The 16,215-nt window shown below is 40.7% G+C and overlaps 1 protein-coding gene across 1 annotated transcript in view; it reads left to right on the top strand.

Moving 5' to 3' along the window:
- MYO15B (myosin XVB) overlaps positions 1 to 16,215 on the top strand; it is a 123,103-nt gene that overhangs the window by 86,677 nt on the left and 20,211 nt on the right. Inside the window, exons 38-47 of the mRNA XM_042447553.1 lie at positions 923 to 1,118; positions 3,411 to 3,526; positions 4,565 to 4,624; positions 4,872 to 4,947; positions 5,824 to 5,942; positions 7,492 to 7,610; positions 11,118 to 11,259; positions 11,412 to 11,523; positions 12,733 to 12,893; positions 13,213 to 13,334. Of these exons, the coding sequence (XP_042303487.1) occupies positions 923 to 1,118; positions 3,411 to 3,526; positions 4,565 to 4,624; positions 4,872 to 4,947; positions 5,824 to 5,942; positions 7,492 to 7,610; positions 11,118 to 11,259; positions 11,412 to 11,523; positions 12,733 to 12,893; positions 13,213 to 13,334 (1,223 nt within the window). The remainder of the gene's footprint in view (positions 1 to 922; positions 1,119 to 3,410; positions 3,527 to 4,564; positions 4,625 to 4,871; positions 4,948 to 5,823; positions 5,943 to 7,491; positions 7,611 to 11,117; positions 11,260 to 11,411; positions 11,524 to 12,732; positions 12,894 to 13,212; positions 13,335 to 16,215) is intronic.

Below are 16,215 nucleotides of genomic sequence, written 5' to 3'. Positions count from 1 at the left end.
CTCATAACCTATAATCAAAGTATGATATTTTCATGTTAGTCAGTTTGACTTCTAGTGAGAGATCAGTCTTGATTTGCTCTTTGGTCCATTAATTTGTTTGTTTGGCAATCCATGGTATCCACAGAACTTTCCTTTGGTGCTACATTTCCAATGAGTTGGTTTTCTTTGTGTCAGCATTCTTCACTGTCCAGTTTTTACAACCCTATACAGAAACCAGAAATACTGTGGCATGGATGACTGTGACTTTGGTATTTAATGATGTATCTTTACACTTGAAGATTGTATCTGGTTTTTCATAGCTCCTTTCCAGGTTTTTGCCTTCTTTAGATTTCTTGATTACGGTCTTAATACTAATTAGTAACTGAGCCAAGGTCCAGAAACTCTTTTAACTCTTTTAATGTTTTCACTACTCACTTTAAAGTTATGTAAACTGTCTGTGGTAATTATTTTTGTTTTCTAAATATTCAGTTGTAGTCCTGCTTTTGCACTTTTTCCCATCAGTAGTTATTCCACATTTTTGCTATTTTCTGCTAGGAATTTGGTGTCATTTGTATATGTTGCTGATGCCCCCATTAATTAATTAATTAATTAACAGATAAGATTGATTGATTGATTGATGAACAGATAAAAAATTTCATGCTTCTTTTCTCTAAATCTAATCCTACTTTCTGTATGAATTCCATTTTGATTGTGTTTACTGGGTTTAAACCTCCAATTAGGACTTTTAGGAGAGCTATTCAGCAAGATGAACAAAACTAATACTTCTTGTCTTCTGCAGTTTAAGAGATCAGTGACATGAAGCTTCTAATTCATCTGTTCTTGTTCTGAATTCTGTATTTCTGCTGTATAGTACTAGCTGCAAAATTGTTTGAGGAAGATGCTAACTTTGTATCTGATCCTTCTTTTCCCTTTCTGCACCCAGCCCTCCACTCCATCACCAGAGAGGAGCCCTTCACTGCCGTCTCCACCACCACCACTGCCACCACCTACCAAGCTCTCAGACTCCATCAAAGAAAAACAATTGCCCCTCATGAAGCTTTTCACTCAGCCATCACCAGCCTCAGTGCTTCCTCCTCCTGTGCAGACACCTCCCCTGCCTGCACCATCCATTCCTACAGGTGATGCCACAGAAGAAACTGGCATTAAAAGTAACCTAGCAGCTCCTGCATGTTCTCCTTCTGTGAGCTTCAACAGACTAAGCTGAGTGCATTAGTCTCCTCTGCAAAACAGGCATTATGGATGGAGTGTTTCTTCAGGGGAAAAGCCATCAATGGCAAAAAGTCACTTTACTAGTACAGAACTGCCTTTATTCTTCAAACCTAATTAATTCTGAGGCTGCTGCCACACTGTGGGATAAATACATTTTGACACTGCTTTAACTGACATGGCTCCATCCTATGGAATCCTGGAATTTCTAATTTGTTGTGGTACCAGAGCACTCACAAAAATAAAAATCCCACAATTCCATAGCACTGAGCCATGCCAGTTAAAGTGGTGTCAGACTGCATTAATTCTGCAGTTTAGATGCAGTCCAAGTTAGAAATAGAGTGTATTTGTGTTTGAAGATTTTTGCGTTTTCTTTCCTTCTCCTTAGATAGATAGGGATTTCCTACATGCAAACTCCTCTCTCTCTCTCTCTCTCTCTCTCATTCAAACTAAACATGTGATATAGGTTACTCCTCCTTTGGGACTAACAGATTCTCTCTCTAAAGATTTTCAACTGAGCTGTTGATCCTCCATCTTCCTACTCTCTCAACTTTTTTTGGAAAGATGGTGAGATAAAGATTTCCTTTTACCTGAACTATTCACTAGCTAGATTAGGATATAGCCTTTTATGTAAATACAGATTAAAGCCATTAGTAAACTTTTGTTTTGAACTACAACCTACTTGTGTTGTTTTTGGAATCAGTCTCAGTTCTTAGGGAGGCATAGTTAGACAAAGGCACATTTCTGCTACTCTGCTAATTTAAAGCTAGACTTTAACAGCTTTGGCTTTGGTATTTTTGATATTTAAATACAGTATTTTTGTTTCCTTCAGAAAGGCTGAAGCCTTAGGAAACTTAAATTACCCTACAGTTTGGGACTGTACAATATTTTCTGGTCTCTTGATATTTTTAATAATTAATTTCTCTATGGTATTAAAGGGAGTCAATTAGTATAAAGCAATAGACTTGTTCAACATGGATGTCATCTATGTTTTAAGCTATTTTTAATGTGTGGTTTCCAAATGTGACTTAATTCGCCACTTGACATTGTATAACACTGTAAAAGAGTAATAAGAATAAATGTTGATATTTTTTTTCTTTTGAATGCAGACATTAGTGAATCCTATTTTTCTCTTTCCAGAGTCTCTGAGCATTGATCCACTTTCATCGTGGATTGTGTTGTTGTTTTTACAGTTCTAATGGTATCCATTAATTTTAAGTAGCAAATTAATGTAAAGCTTGTCAGCTGCCTTAAACAAATAGGAAACCTTCTGTACAATATCCACACTTAGTTGACTTGAAAAAACAAAAATATCCATATTGATCCATAAGTACTAAACGAAGTCCATAGGTGAGCAATGCTTTTGTTAGGACAAACTACAAATCTGCAATAATGTGCAGGTTTTTGAGAACGTTTCGTCAGATTACATGGTAAAAAACATCTCTGTGTGTATATCTGAGCAGAAGCATGGAAATCCAAAATTTGACTAGTGATTCATGAGGTCCATAACTAAACTCTGGCCAAGAATGGAGAGTGCAGGTTCAAAGAGTTTGATATACGGGTATCAAATGTACATCCTTCCCATGCCTGCTGGGAAGAAGACAAAATGATGGTTCCCCATTAGTTGATGTAGTTGTTCCTTATGACTGTTGAGTTTTTCTGGCTCACCTTCTTTCTCAGGTTTTCCTAGATTACAGCTTCTTTCTGATACAGTGGGATGGATCCAAGAATGAGAATTACTATGCTCTGCTGTTGTTGTGTGCCTTCAAGATGTTTCCAACCTATTGTGACATTAAGATGAACCTATCATGCTTTTTTCTTCACAAAATTTCTTCAGAGGGGGTTGCCATTACTTTCCTTTGAGGCTGAGAGAGTGTGATTTGTCCAAGGTCATTCAGTTCTGAGACCTTGTGTGGAGGATATGTTATTAAGATACCTGATTTTCTTTTTTAAAAAAAGAACACAAATCTCCATCAAAAAGCTCAATAGTTTCTTTGTCTTGAGAAAAATGTAAATTTGGGTAATAAACACCTCAGAAATGCCATAAAATACAGTGTGATTTGAAAAGAATGATGCAAAACTGAATAAGAACAGCTTTACTTTTGCACCAATAACCCAGTATTGGTTTGAGGGTCACACTTGTAGAATTGTGACTTGTAAGCTCTGGAACAATAACATCTCTCTGACTCTTCTGTCACACTCAGGCTCAGCCAGATCAATAGATGAAGACACCAATATCAAAACCCAGCTTTTCAGTCTCTCTGCTAGTGTCAGCTTCTCCTATGCTAATCCTGCCTGGAAAATCTTCCTGCGCAAAGAGGTGTGTCAAAGTTCATCATGCCCCAACATTGCTTTTTTGGGAAGTGGCTTATTGCTAGCATGAGAAAATCCAGATTTGCCCTTTCAAATTCAAGGCAAATACACCTGTGGTGAGGGAATCTCAAATGAATAGGGAAAGCTGATAACTAGAATGCCACAGCTCTTGGTTTGTTTTGCAGCCTTATCTGATCCTGACTTCAAATTGTGCTTGAGCAATTCTCTGATTTTATAAACCATTATTTAAAAAGTGCTGTGGTAAAAGGTTGTGATGGCTTGCTATGAGTGTCTCTCTTGCCATGTTAAATTATTTAGGGTTGATCTGCAAATAAACCTGGTGAAATGGGCCTTGTTTTTCTTGTTATATGCATTTAAATTGATTCCAACTTACAGAGTTTTCTTGACCGGACGTTTCACATTGCCTTCCTCTAAGGCTGAGAGAGTGTGACTTGTCCAAGGCCACCTAGTGGGTTTCCACATCCCAGTGGGTATTTGAACTCTGATCTCCCAGACTCCTAGTCCAGTACTTGAACCACTACATCATGCTGGCTCTCCAAAATGGTCCTGCAGGATGGTAAAGATGAGTAGGTATTAGCCTAGCAACCACAATGCTGAAGAATTTAGTAATCTGTATGCTATAATACAAATTGATTATGACTATTTGGAAACTGCATGAGGGTTTACATGTTCTAACCTGCGTATCAGATGAAGAGCAAGAATGAGCTTAGGCTTCCTAGGCCAAGAAAAGGACTTATGTGAGAGATTTGCTAATCTCTATGATCTTAAGATTTGTATGTTCTTGAAAACATAAGCCTAAATTCCAGTTGGTTATTCCACTTAGACTAGACCCATTGAATCATGATGTGTTCAGCTAGGGCAGACCCATTCAGCAATTGATTCAATGGGTCTTTCTAATTGGGAGTAGCAATTGGATTTAGGCATAGTTCACCTGAATACACTTGATTGCTGGTTAACTTGAGTGGAGTTGATTCATTGTTATGTGTGTTGAAGACAACTTTCTTTTTTATCTGTTCTCCAACAGGTTTTTTATCCCAAGGAAAACTTCAGTCACCCTTATTACTTGAATCTATTGTGTGACCAGGTGAGCATTAGTGTATATACCAGTGTGCACACATATGGTAGAGAGTCACTTTTTCCCCTTCCTGATCCATTAGCCTCTCCAGCAAGTACCCTTTCTTTCTTTCTCCCTTGCCTCTTTATGTTTCCATCCCCTGTCTTTTCAAGGTGTGCACCTGCTTTCTTCTTTGAACTTCCAGCTTCAAAGCTTTCCTCTCAACAGTTTCAAAATAAAGTGTGTGAGCCTAACAGAAGTCAGTCTTCCTTCCCAGATCATCACAGACACTTACTCAGAGTCTTGCATTCGGATTTCCAGAGAGGAGAGGCGCAAGATGAAAGACCTGTTAGGTAAGCAACCAGTTCCCTTTCTTAATCCACACTATCCTGTCCATTGCCCCTCAGATTTGGAGACATTTGACTTCTCTCTGGAAGTGGAGAATTGTTTGGATGGATCTGTCATATTTATGCATTGAGGTGTGTGGATTATTTATGCTTAAATAGAACATCTTTCTATGTTCTGGCTTTTTTCAACTGGCTTTTTTCAACGAAGCCATCACACAACTCCCTAAGGTCTTCCTGGGCTTCACAGATGTGATTCTCATAGTATTAGAGTGGACCTGCTAAATGCACCCCCCAATCTTTATTCAGATTGCTGCAAAAAAGAAGAAATTAAGTTCTTTGGGTGCTTTCTTTTTTCATTTTGTCTTCTTTGTCCTCCTCTTCTTCTTGACTTTATTTTTATCCTAAGACTGAAGCCTGCCTTTCTTGAGTCCTTGAGGGCAAGGTTAAAGTTTTTGCTGACCATGAGCTCATGCTCACAATCACCAGGTTGGGTGCAAGGTTAAAGCTCCCCATCCCAATCTCCAGTAAGCAAATCTTTGCAAAACACAGAAAGCTTCCCAAGTGCCAGAAGATCACCTCTGTGATAAAACTCCAGCAGAATAGTTCATTCACAGTCTTCATTACCCAAAAAGGATGGAGGACCAATGGTCCAAAGAAGAATCTCTGTGTGTATATGCATTCTTTTTGGCTTGGTCCCTGCTTAGGGAATTTTGATTTCCCTGTTGCAGCATTTGAACTGGTTGACACTGTCTGCCTCAGGTATCAAATTCTGATTCAAGCCCTATTCCAGCAGAGTAAAAGCAGCTTGACACTATAAGAGTAAAATCAAACCATATCCTGTCTCCACTAATGATTTTTCTCCTCTTTTTCCATCCCCAATAGCGGAGTTCAAGGTAGGCATGGATGCCAAATCAATTCCAGAAGATGGGATAAAGAAGAGGATTGTGGTGGCTGCACGAGATAACTGGGCCAACTATTTCTCTCGCCTTTTTCCAGTTCAGGTAAATTAGATTAAGACATTGTTGGAAAGGTGGGAGAGAGAATCTCCTGGGCTGTTTTACTTGTGACTAGAATGAATTCTCCATCTTAATCCCTTTTGCTTTTATCAGCAATAACTTTGGCAGTAGTGTCAACCCTCCCTCTGTTTCTGTTTGATTAAAGCTATAAGATGTTTTTGCACTCTCCAAGGGGCGCCATACCCGTGGTTGTGTGGCTTTATGATGCCCCTTTGGCACTGCATTGTGTACATGCAGTGCTGGAGTTGCACCATGTTGGTGTGTGCCGTGTAGACTGGCGTGTGCCACAATGGTGCCCTGGGGGCGGGGTTAGGGCATCCAGTGTGCACCCTGCTCTGCCCACATGCCGGAACAAAGTGTCGGTCTGTATAGGCCCTAAAGTCTTTATTGTAGGAAGGTTACTAAGGGAGCTATTCTAATCTAGCTACATCTCTAGCAAAGATCTGAGAGAGGTCTTGGATGAGAAGAGGTGTGGAAACATCCCCAAGAGCATCTGTTTACATCACAGAGGTGGGGCAGATAGGTAGACAAAGAGGGATCTCATTGCAGATCACTCAACTATCTAACCCTATTACTACTGCCAGTCTGAGGCATTATTTTTATTATTATCATCATCATCATGCCTTCTTCCCAGTACAGGGACTCAAGGCGGCCTTAACTCTTTCAGTGCAGAGCATTTTTGCACTTCCAACATAGGCAACACAATGGCACATGCAGTTGGGTGTGAAAAGAGAGGTGAAGCATGGCAGTGCAAGATTTCCTCAGACTGGTAACAAAGAAGTTGCTAAAAGCACTTGCACACCCAACCCTGAAAATGCAAAGAGCATTTTCTACACCAAATAACCACAGAGGAAAATGCTAACTATCTCAAATCACTGATTACTAAGGGTTACTGAGATGTTTGTGAAGTCCTCACGACACGACATTTTGGGGTTTAGTTTAGGATAGTATAATTATACATTGTTATAGTCCCATTTTAATATATTTAAGTGTTTAATATTTTTTTAAGGGGGGGAAGGGAGTATAAATATTTATGTATATTTTATTCTGTAAATTTTTATGTTGTTCACCGCCCAGATTGGCTTTGCCACCGGGCGGTATAGAAATAAATATTATTATTATTATTAACGACGATGATGATTTCTTATCTGCCTCTCCCCATAGATCAAGGAGGGAACAACAATAATCAACAAACAAACAACATCAGTTAAAGCACATCAGTTAAAATATACTCACTTTAAAAGGACAAATAAGATGTACACATATTAAAACAATCCATATCTAAAGTCCATTATAATACAATTCACAGTACTTGAAATATTCTGTGTAAGTACTAAGTTGTATTATAATTATAGGAAACTTAATAAAGAATCAAATAGAGCTGCAGGCTGACAATCCTATTCTAAAAGTTTTTCACACTACGTACTTCTGTCAAAACCCCTTGTCCTCTCTACACCAAAGAGTGCCCCTCATGCCTGAGCAACCAGGAAAACATTTTGTTGGCCTTTCCTTCTGAGGAATTCTTTTTTTACAGGGAGAAAGTGGGAATGATGTCCAGATTCTGGGTGTTTCTCATCGAGGGTTGCAGCTGTTGAAAAGAGCAAAGGAAGTCAGCTTCAGCCCTGAACATTTGAAGATCCTTTGCAGCTACAGGTAGGAAGCAATGCAAACGGGGAAAATTGTGGTTCTGTCTGGTTTCGAAGGCCAGTTTTCTTTGCCATTCTGCTTCCCCGCTTCACCTTGGGTATCATGGAATGACACATTTAGAAAAGAGACCATGAGTGGTTTAAAGTTGCACTAATTCCCTTAATGATTCAGTGAAAAAGTTTTGATTCCATTCCCCATAGCTGGAGCTGGAAAGGTAGAACTTCCAACTCAGGTTGGCCAGTGGCCTGATCTGCTGGGCTTTCTTCTTTCATTCACTTCTTTCTTTAAGACACAGACAGATCATTTTCTGATCAAGGTGGGACTGAACGCCACAATCCAAAAAACCCTCGGGGGTGGAAGACCCATTAGGATGGTCCGCCCTCAAAGGCTGATGGAACCCAAAAGATTCCAAGACGCCCTAGAGGGAATTATGTTTGGGAACAATGGCAACTCTGTCGAATCCCTGGTTAATAATTGGAATAAGAACTTTACTGGGGTAATAGACAGTATCACTCCCGAGCGTCCTTACCAGCCCGCTTCAAACAGAAGACCCTGGTACACTAAAGACCTATGCCAGATGAAGCGGGCTGTGCAACGACTGGTGGAAACATCAGCACATATCTGATAAGACACTCCATGAGAACATGTTACGTTCCTACAGAGTGGCAATCAGTGCAGCAAAGAATTCATTCAATGCTGCACGGATTGCGTCGGCGGAGTCTCGTCCAGCAGAGCTGTTCAGGGTGGTCAGGGAATTAACTCAAGTACCAACCACCCTGAACCCTTTATTAGAACCAACTACAGCCTGCTGTGATGCTTTCAAGGATTTCTTCGCCGATAAAATTTCTCAGATAAGGGCTGATCTTGATGCCGTTTTTTTTGACAGAATCAATAAGAGAGGTATCCAGTGACTCTGGAAACAAGGTTATTCTGGATCACTTTGAGTCTGTAAGTACTGATGACGTGAACAAGCTCCTTGGAAGTGTAAGGAGGACGACGTGCGCTCTCGACCCTTGCCCTTCTTGGTTGATTGTTCAGGGAGGAGATACAATGAAAACACCGTTACATCTTATCATTAATGCATCTCTTAGGGAGGGTATATTTCCAACTGCCTTGAAGCAGGCAATAGTAAAACCGATCTTGAAAAAATCCTCCCTTGATCCCCTGCTGAGAAACAGTTATAGACCAGTTTCTCTCTTGCCATTTTTGGGCAAGGTGATCAAGAGGGCAGTTGCCTCCCAACTCCAAGCTTTCGTGGAGGAAACCGATTATCTAGACCCATTTCAAACTGGCTTCAGGGCGGGATATGGAGTTGAGACTGCTATGGTCGCCTTAGTCGATGATCTTCATCTGAGCATCGACAGGGGAGATGTGACCTTGTTGGTGCTCTTGGACATCTTGGCGGCTTTCGATACCATCGACCATGGTATCCTTCTGGGACGCCTGGGGGAATTGGGTATCGGAGGCACTGCACTCCAATGGTTCCGATCCTATCTCTCGGGAAGGTCCCAGATGGTGAGGCTGGGGGATTGCTGCTCCCGTAAAAGGGAGCTAACATCTGGCGTCCCACAGGGTGCCATTTTATCCCCCATGCTGTTTAACATTTACATGAAACTGCTGGGAGAGATAATCTGGAGACATGGGGCTCGGTGTTATCAGTACGCCGATGACACCCAGATCTATCTCTCCATGTCTCCGACTGATACAGTGACTAAGGATGGCATCTCTCCTCTGGATGCCTGCCTGGAGTCAGTAATGGGCTGGATGAGGGAAAACAGACTCAGGCTGAATCTGGAAAAAAACAGAGGTACTCGTGTTAGGTACCCCAAGTCCAGGCAGGAAAATTTGTCATCCAGTCCTAGACGGGGTTATTCTACCCCTAAAGAACAAAGTTCGCAGTTTGGGAGTACTCTTGGACTCATCCCTACAACTGTCATCCCAGGTGGATGCGATGGCCAAGAGTGCTTGGTACCAGCTTCGGCTGATACACCAGCTGCATCCCTGTTTGGACCAAAAGGACCTTGAAACGGTAGTACATGCACTGGTAACCTCTCGGTTAGATTTCTGTAATGCGCTCTACATGGGGCTGCCTTTGTACCAGGTCCGGAAGCTGCAGTTAGTGCAAAATGCGGCAGCCAGGCTGGTCGCTGGAACATCTAGGGCAGACCATATAACCCCGGTACTAAAATCTCTTCACTGGCTGCCCATTAGCTTCCAGGTCCAATACAAAGTGTCGGTTATTACCTATAAAGCCCTACATGGCTTGGGCCCGAGCTGCTTGAAGGAGCGCCTTCTCCCACATAATCCGCCCCGCACTCTCAGAACATCAGGGAAATTTTTATTAGAATGTCCGAGAGTGAGGTTGTCAACAACTCACAAGAAGTCATACACATTGACAGCACCTACTCTCTGGAATAATCTTCCTGATGAAATCCGAGCTTGCTCCAATTTGGATGCCTTTAAAAAGGCTCTGAAGACATATTTATTCCGACTGGCATATCTGTTTGACTCTTTGTGGTCACTATTCTTGATAGACTTGCACATCATTGACTGAAAAGATTTTTGGCTGTGTGTTTTTATGTATATTGAGATTTGTGGATTTTATATTTTTAACCTGTATGTACCTATATTCTTGTTGTTTGATCATTGGAAAAGCAGTATATAAATAAAGTTTTTATTAGTAGTAGTAGTATACTACCATAATATTTATCACAGTTTACAGTGAAAATGAAAACAAACAAAAAATAAATTAAAAAGTGAAAATTTATAAACAAGGAGCAAAGTGAAATTATCTGTTAAAAAAAGCAGGTTAAAAACCTCATTTTCAGATTTTAGAGCGTTCTAAAAATAAGTTTATTTTCATTTTAATTGTTATAATTGTTTTTATTTGTTTGTTGCCTCAGGAGCCCTTGTGGGCTGGAGGACATGCAGAAGTATAATAAATAAATAAGCAAACAAGCAAGCAAGCCCTGGTGGCGCAGTGGTTAAATGACAGTACTGCAGCCACAAGGTTCCTCTGTATGTCACTAAAATGAGTATCCAGCTTGTTGGGGCAATTAGCTTACACATTGTAAATTGCTTAGGGAGTGCTTAACTGCATTGATAAGTAGTATAGGAATGTACTTGCTATTGCTTGCTAAATTTTGGGTTGATTTTCCTCTACCAATGCAGCTTGGCACAGCTGGATTTTTCTTTTGGACCTATTTTTTCTGAAACTATATTCTCTCTCTTCCTCTCTGCTTATAGCACTCTGTAGTCTGGTGGCTCTGCTTCTCAACAGGAGGTGTACTAGATAGTCTTTCCATTCTTCCTTGTGATTCTGTGCATCTTCTCTATCTCACAGTTATCTTAGCACCTTTTGCATTTGCTATATAAACACCAGCCTTGGGTTTCTTTTGAAAGCTCAGGATTGAATACAAGGTAAGAAATCCCAGTGGCTGCAGTGAAGTACTTCACAATGAGCTAAGCTGGGCAGAAAGACCAGGCACAGTTTACCTTCTTTGGATTTTGCAGTTATGCAGACGTGCTGTCTTTAGAGCTGATGAGTCGGAACATCCTTCACTTCTCTCTGAAGAATGAGCAGCTCATCTTTCATTCTCCAAAGGCTGGTCAGATTAAAGCCATGGTGGAACTCTTCCTGCATGAACTGAAGCAGGTGAGAGAAAGTCCCATGTGGTGTTTGCCCCTGCCCCCATGATGTCACCTTTCTTGACTAAAGTAAAATATAGGATGGAGACTCCTTACTACCACTAGAATAACTATGATCACTAAACAGTGCTTTTCTTCATTGTCCCTTGCCCATAAAAGGACTCCAAGTATGTCATTGCACTGCGTAGCTACGTAACAGATGACAAGAGCCTCTTAAACTTCAAGAAAGATGACTTCATCCGGATAGTGCCCATAGAGGGCCTGGAGCCAGGTAATGGGAGTCTGGCCAGGAAAGGCCTTGTTATTATTAAAAGGTTCCTTTCATGTCACTGTTATAGCATTATTCTATGGCTGCCTTCTGTGGCAATCGGATTTGTAGTGAGTTTTCTGGTTGAGAATTCTAATTACCCCTCCATAAACTACATTCCACAAGAGGCAACCATAGCATTTCAAGTGGAATAATAATGCTATAACAGTGTAGTGTGCAATTGTCCCAAGACGTTAGTGATATACAAGCCTTCTAGAGGTACATTTCTTAATCAGTTAGAGAATCCAAATATAAGCAGTCTGAGCACCGAGGATCCTGTGGAAATTGCCTTTGTTCAGTAGTAGCTCATACCCATTTGGCATTAGCCAGTGGTGGGTGAAGCCAGGGGTGGAATTAAAAGGAAGTGGAACAAATGGGTATTCATACACACCTAAGGCAGGGATGTAGTGTTAAATATTCAGTTTTTTAAGTGGGGGCGGGGAGAACTGTCCCCTCTCCCAAAAGTAACAATTAGTCAAGGAGGGGTGAGGGAGATCACAGGAAATTTCTGGAATCCCCCACCACCAATGAACAAAAGGAAAGAATAGGAAAGCAAAGAACAGGAGCAGAGGAACCAGTATTGAACTGCTCCCAGCACACAGCTGAGTAGCAGGGAAGAAGAAGCTGGCTTCCCTGGATGTTATCAGACAAGGGAAATTGGAAGTATAATCCAATGGCAATCTGAATGCAATCACGGGGTTTAATGTTATTGTGTGATAAACTACCACACGCAATTTCGGGCAATGGGAACTCAGTCCGAACGCAATCATGGGGTTTCATGTTATTGCACAAGAGGTGATTACACGCAATTCCGGGCAATGGCAAGCTATTTTTGGGCAATGGGAAATCAGTTCGAATACACTTCGAATTCACATAAATTCGCTGAACTAGCAAATTCACATGAATGCGTTCTGGCTTCACTTTCTTTTCATTCAAAATTAAGAGAAATTCCTCCCGTGGCAAAATCAATATATGTAATATTTTCAAACCACGGATGCTTGAATCTGTGGATAAGAAATCTGTGGATATTGAAGGCTGACTGTACATATGTGTGTATGAACACACTCTAAGTAAATCAAGCTGCATGACAGAAGTAACATAAGTAGCAGCTAGGTCCTGAAAGGAAAGCATTGTTTGTTCTTCTTACCTGAGTTTCAGGCCCTTTCCCTACAGGCTGGCAGTTTGGTTCTGTTGGTGGTCGCTCTGGCCTTTTCCCTTCTGGCATGGTGCAGCTTGTGGCACCTCCTGATTACCTCAGCCTCCATATGAATCGTCACGAAGAGGGCAGGAAGAGTGTAAGGAGAGGCACACCAGAGAGAATCATTAGCAAGGAGGTGAGGCAAACTTGGAACTATGCAAATGAATTTTTCAGTAGCTTTTATGAGAGCATGTCTTGATGCAGACATGAATATGAGAGATCCATGTGGAAAGGAAGAATTTCAAGGCAGTTCAATGTACATCAGAAATGGACTGCTGAAATAAACCACAGAAGAGGGAGAAAATGGATTTTCTTTATCACTGGAAACTTGCAGACCTATGGCAGAGAGAGCAGTGTATGGGGTTGGGAAACTGTCAAAGGCAAGGAGACGTGGGTACTATGCACCTTTCAGCTGCAGTAAATTTTTTCTGAAGTTTGTTTTCCTGCCTCTTCAGCACTCTGCACCTCCCATGGCATCAGAGGTTGGTAGCACTAGAACATCTACCCACACTGCCGACACTTGCCACTTCACTATGACTGAGTTTGCAGTGGCCCATTTCCGGGAAGCCCAGCCCATGTGAGTAAAACACAACAGAAATTCTTAAACACTGAAGCATTAGTGAGCCACCATTATAGTTTCCTAGCTCCCTGTGGACCACTGCATTTTCTTCCATTATCACCATCTTACAGGAGGCTTCTCCTTGTGATTATTCTTGCTTCAATCATCTATCGTATGCAGACCCACAGAGAATCCATTAGTTGAGGAGCTCATTCTGATGTGAACTAATCCATGTTACTCATCCATATTACTTATAGCATCCTTCTCACAAAACAGCTCACCTGAGGAAATTGACTCACTCTTTTTAAATAGCAGGGTCCCACAGGGTCTGTTAAGCACATTTTAAAATAGAAAAATAGGTTAAAATATTGATAAATCAATAATAACCACCACCACCCATTTGTGTGCCTCATGTTTAAGAAACTGCTTCCACGTCCCATTTTCCAAGTGGGATCTTTATGCCAGAGTAGGGTTTTGCTAAGGAGAGAATGCAGTTTGGCAGCATCTTCATCCCTGGTTCCCCATGTTTTTTCTGGGCATAGGAGCTCTTTTTCAAATAAGAGGAAATAAGATGTGAGTTTGATTTTATCAGTTTCTGAGTGTGGTTTTTTTTTAAATGAAAATGGTTTATATACTGTAGTGTTAACGTGTTTTGCTTGTTAGTTATTGTGGCAAGTGACCTCACTAAACAATGGATGAAGAAAGAAGAATTACATGGCTTTGAATGAAGTAAATCAATGCAGTCTCATGCTCTGTAACTGGGTAGTGTGTGTATTTGGAGGAACACAGGCAAAAAAAACAGACATGGTCTGATCAGCAACCTTTGACAGAGATGGCAATAATGAGAGGAGGACGAACAGGAGGATTCTCATCATCCTCAGTGAAGGAAAGGAGAAAGGAAAGAACATGGGGACTAGAAATGTGTGAACAGCTGGTCTTGCCCCTTCACCTTTTTTTTCTTGGAGGAAGGGGAGGAGAGGAAGAAAAGAAGATTCTACAGTCAGACTCTATCATGAGCTGTGGCTTTTGCAAACTCAGGAGAAAATGGAATGACAATATTTCCTAATTGTAATCCTATTAGAGAAATAATTTTTGCACAGCAGGGTCAAAAACTAAAGACCGAATACTTTAAAGCACATGCATTTATGTTCTCCCCCAGTCATGGACATATAATGTGTAATCCGGTTGTTTCTTTTACAACTAATCTAATTCATAACTAATGGTTTAAAATAATTGATAACTAATTGTGCACAGAAATAATGATCAGTGCAATCAAAATTCCCCCCATGTTTACTTCACTAGTGATATAATAAAACAAATTAAAGATGGTTTGTACTAATGTTCTGCTCTGTATGCATACCTTTTAGCAATAGCAATAGCAAGTACATTTCTATACCACTTATCAGTGCACTTAAGCACTCCCTATGTGCTTTACAATGTGTAAGCCAATTGCCCCCAACAAGCTGGCTACTCAATTTAGCAACCTACAGAAGCATGCAAGGCTGAGTGGACACTGGAGCCCTGTCTGAGACTGAACTAACAACTTTGTGGCTGTGAACGGCTGCAGTACAAACATTTAACCACTGCGCCACCAGGGCTCCTTCTGGTTCACTAATAGGATTGCCAGAGTGAAAACTGGAGAGTTCCTGGACCTTTAATGGCTGTGTAGAGGAGGGAATTTCAGCAGGTGTTGTTAGCTAGTTGCATGACAAGCAACAGCTGCTCATCTCCCTCTATGCAGCCATTAAAGGTAAAGGAACCCTCTCCAGTTTTCCTTCTGGCAACTATTAATGTTTCAGAATGTTTAAGCTCATGAACGATATGACTTTGCAGTATTATTCATGAGCTTTTGAAACAAGAAATGCTGTTTTCCACACACACCAGTGGGAAAACACTGAAGAGATCAGAGCTGATAAAGAAAATAACAATGCTTGGAGAATTATTTTAAAAGTAAGTAGTTACAATCATAGTTCCAGCCACCCCAAGTATTTACATACCATTATAACTGAGATTTGAAGAAGAAAGAGAAAAATTGCTTTTTAAAATAAAACATTTATTTTTTGTTCTCTTAAAAATCTGAACACTACAAATTCTTAATCTGTGGTACATAATGTCCTCTCCTCCTGACCACCTTATCATTACTTCAACAGCCCTGAGAGAGCATGAGGTAATGCAGAAGCCACCACTTGAAACATGTCATATTCCTCTCCCACTGTTTAGTGAGACCACACCTTGTATCTCTAAAAGTAACTGAACGGTTACAAGGACACCTTAAAGAAAGGGGGATTATCCTTAGTTAAATTACTGTAATAATATAATTACAGCTTTGGTTATTAGAGAAAGGAACTCATTACTGGTAACTAGTTATTCATAACTAATTTTGTCCAAGCTCTGGAAAAATAAAAAGGTAAGATACTTCTAGAACCTTCTTTCTCATGCAGATATCCTGAAGGAAACTGAACCTGCTACTCTCCTTCTATGGTACTACGTGCAAATAAGAGATTTTCATGAGCAACCCTCTGTCAAAATGTCATTGAAGTACACATCATGTCTTTTGAAACCATAATGGAAGTGGCCTTCCCATCAGAAATAGAGATTATGTCAGCCAAATGACATCCTCTAAATGCCTCTTCCAATGAAGAAGAAGAAACCCTTTTATATTTGTACCCAGGAAGCTTGGATCAGATCATGAAGATTATGACTGATAGTCTATTTGGGAGTTTCTTGGCATGCTATCAGCCAATCATACAATGAAACTACCACACAAACTTCACAGCTTCTGGTATATAACTCCTGCAAGACTCCATCTGATAATTAAAATTACAGCTGGGAAGGATACATCTGAATTGAGCCGGAAAGGATGCAGCCAGATGGGCACCTTCTTCTATCTTTAGGAATT

Source organism: Sceloporus undulatus, chromosome 2, assembly GCF_019175285.1.
Source record: "Sceloporus undulatus isolate JIND9_A2432 ecotype Alabama chromosome 2, SceUnd_v1.1, whole genome shotgun sequence".
In the NCBI taxonomy this organism is placed as follows: domain Eukaryota; kingdom Metazoa; phylum Chordata; class Lepidosauria; order Squamata; family Phrynosomatidae; genus Sceloporus; species Sceloporus undulatus.
The sequence above is the reverse complement of the archived record's forward strand: the minus strand, read 5'-3'. Positions and strand labels throughout refer to the sequence as shown.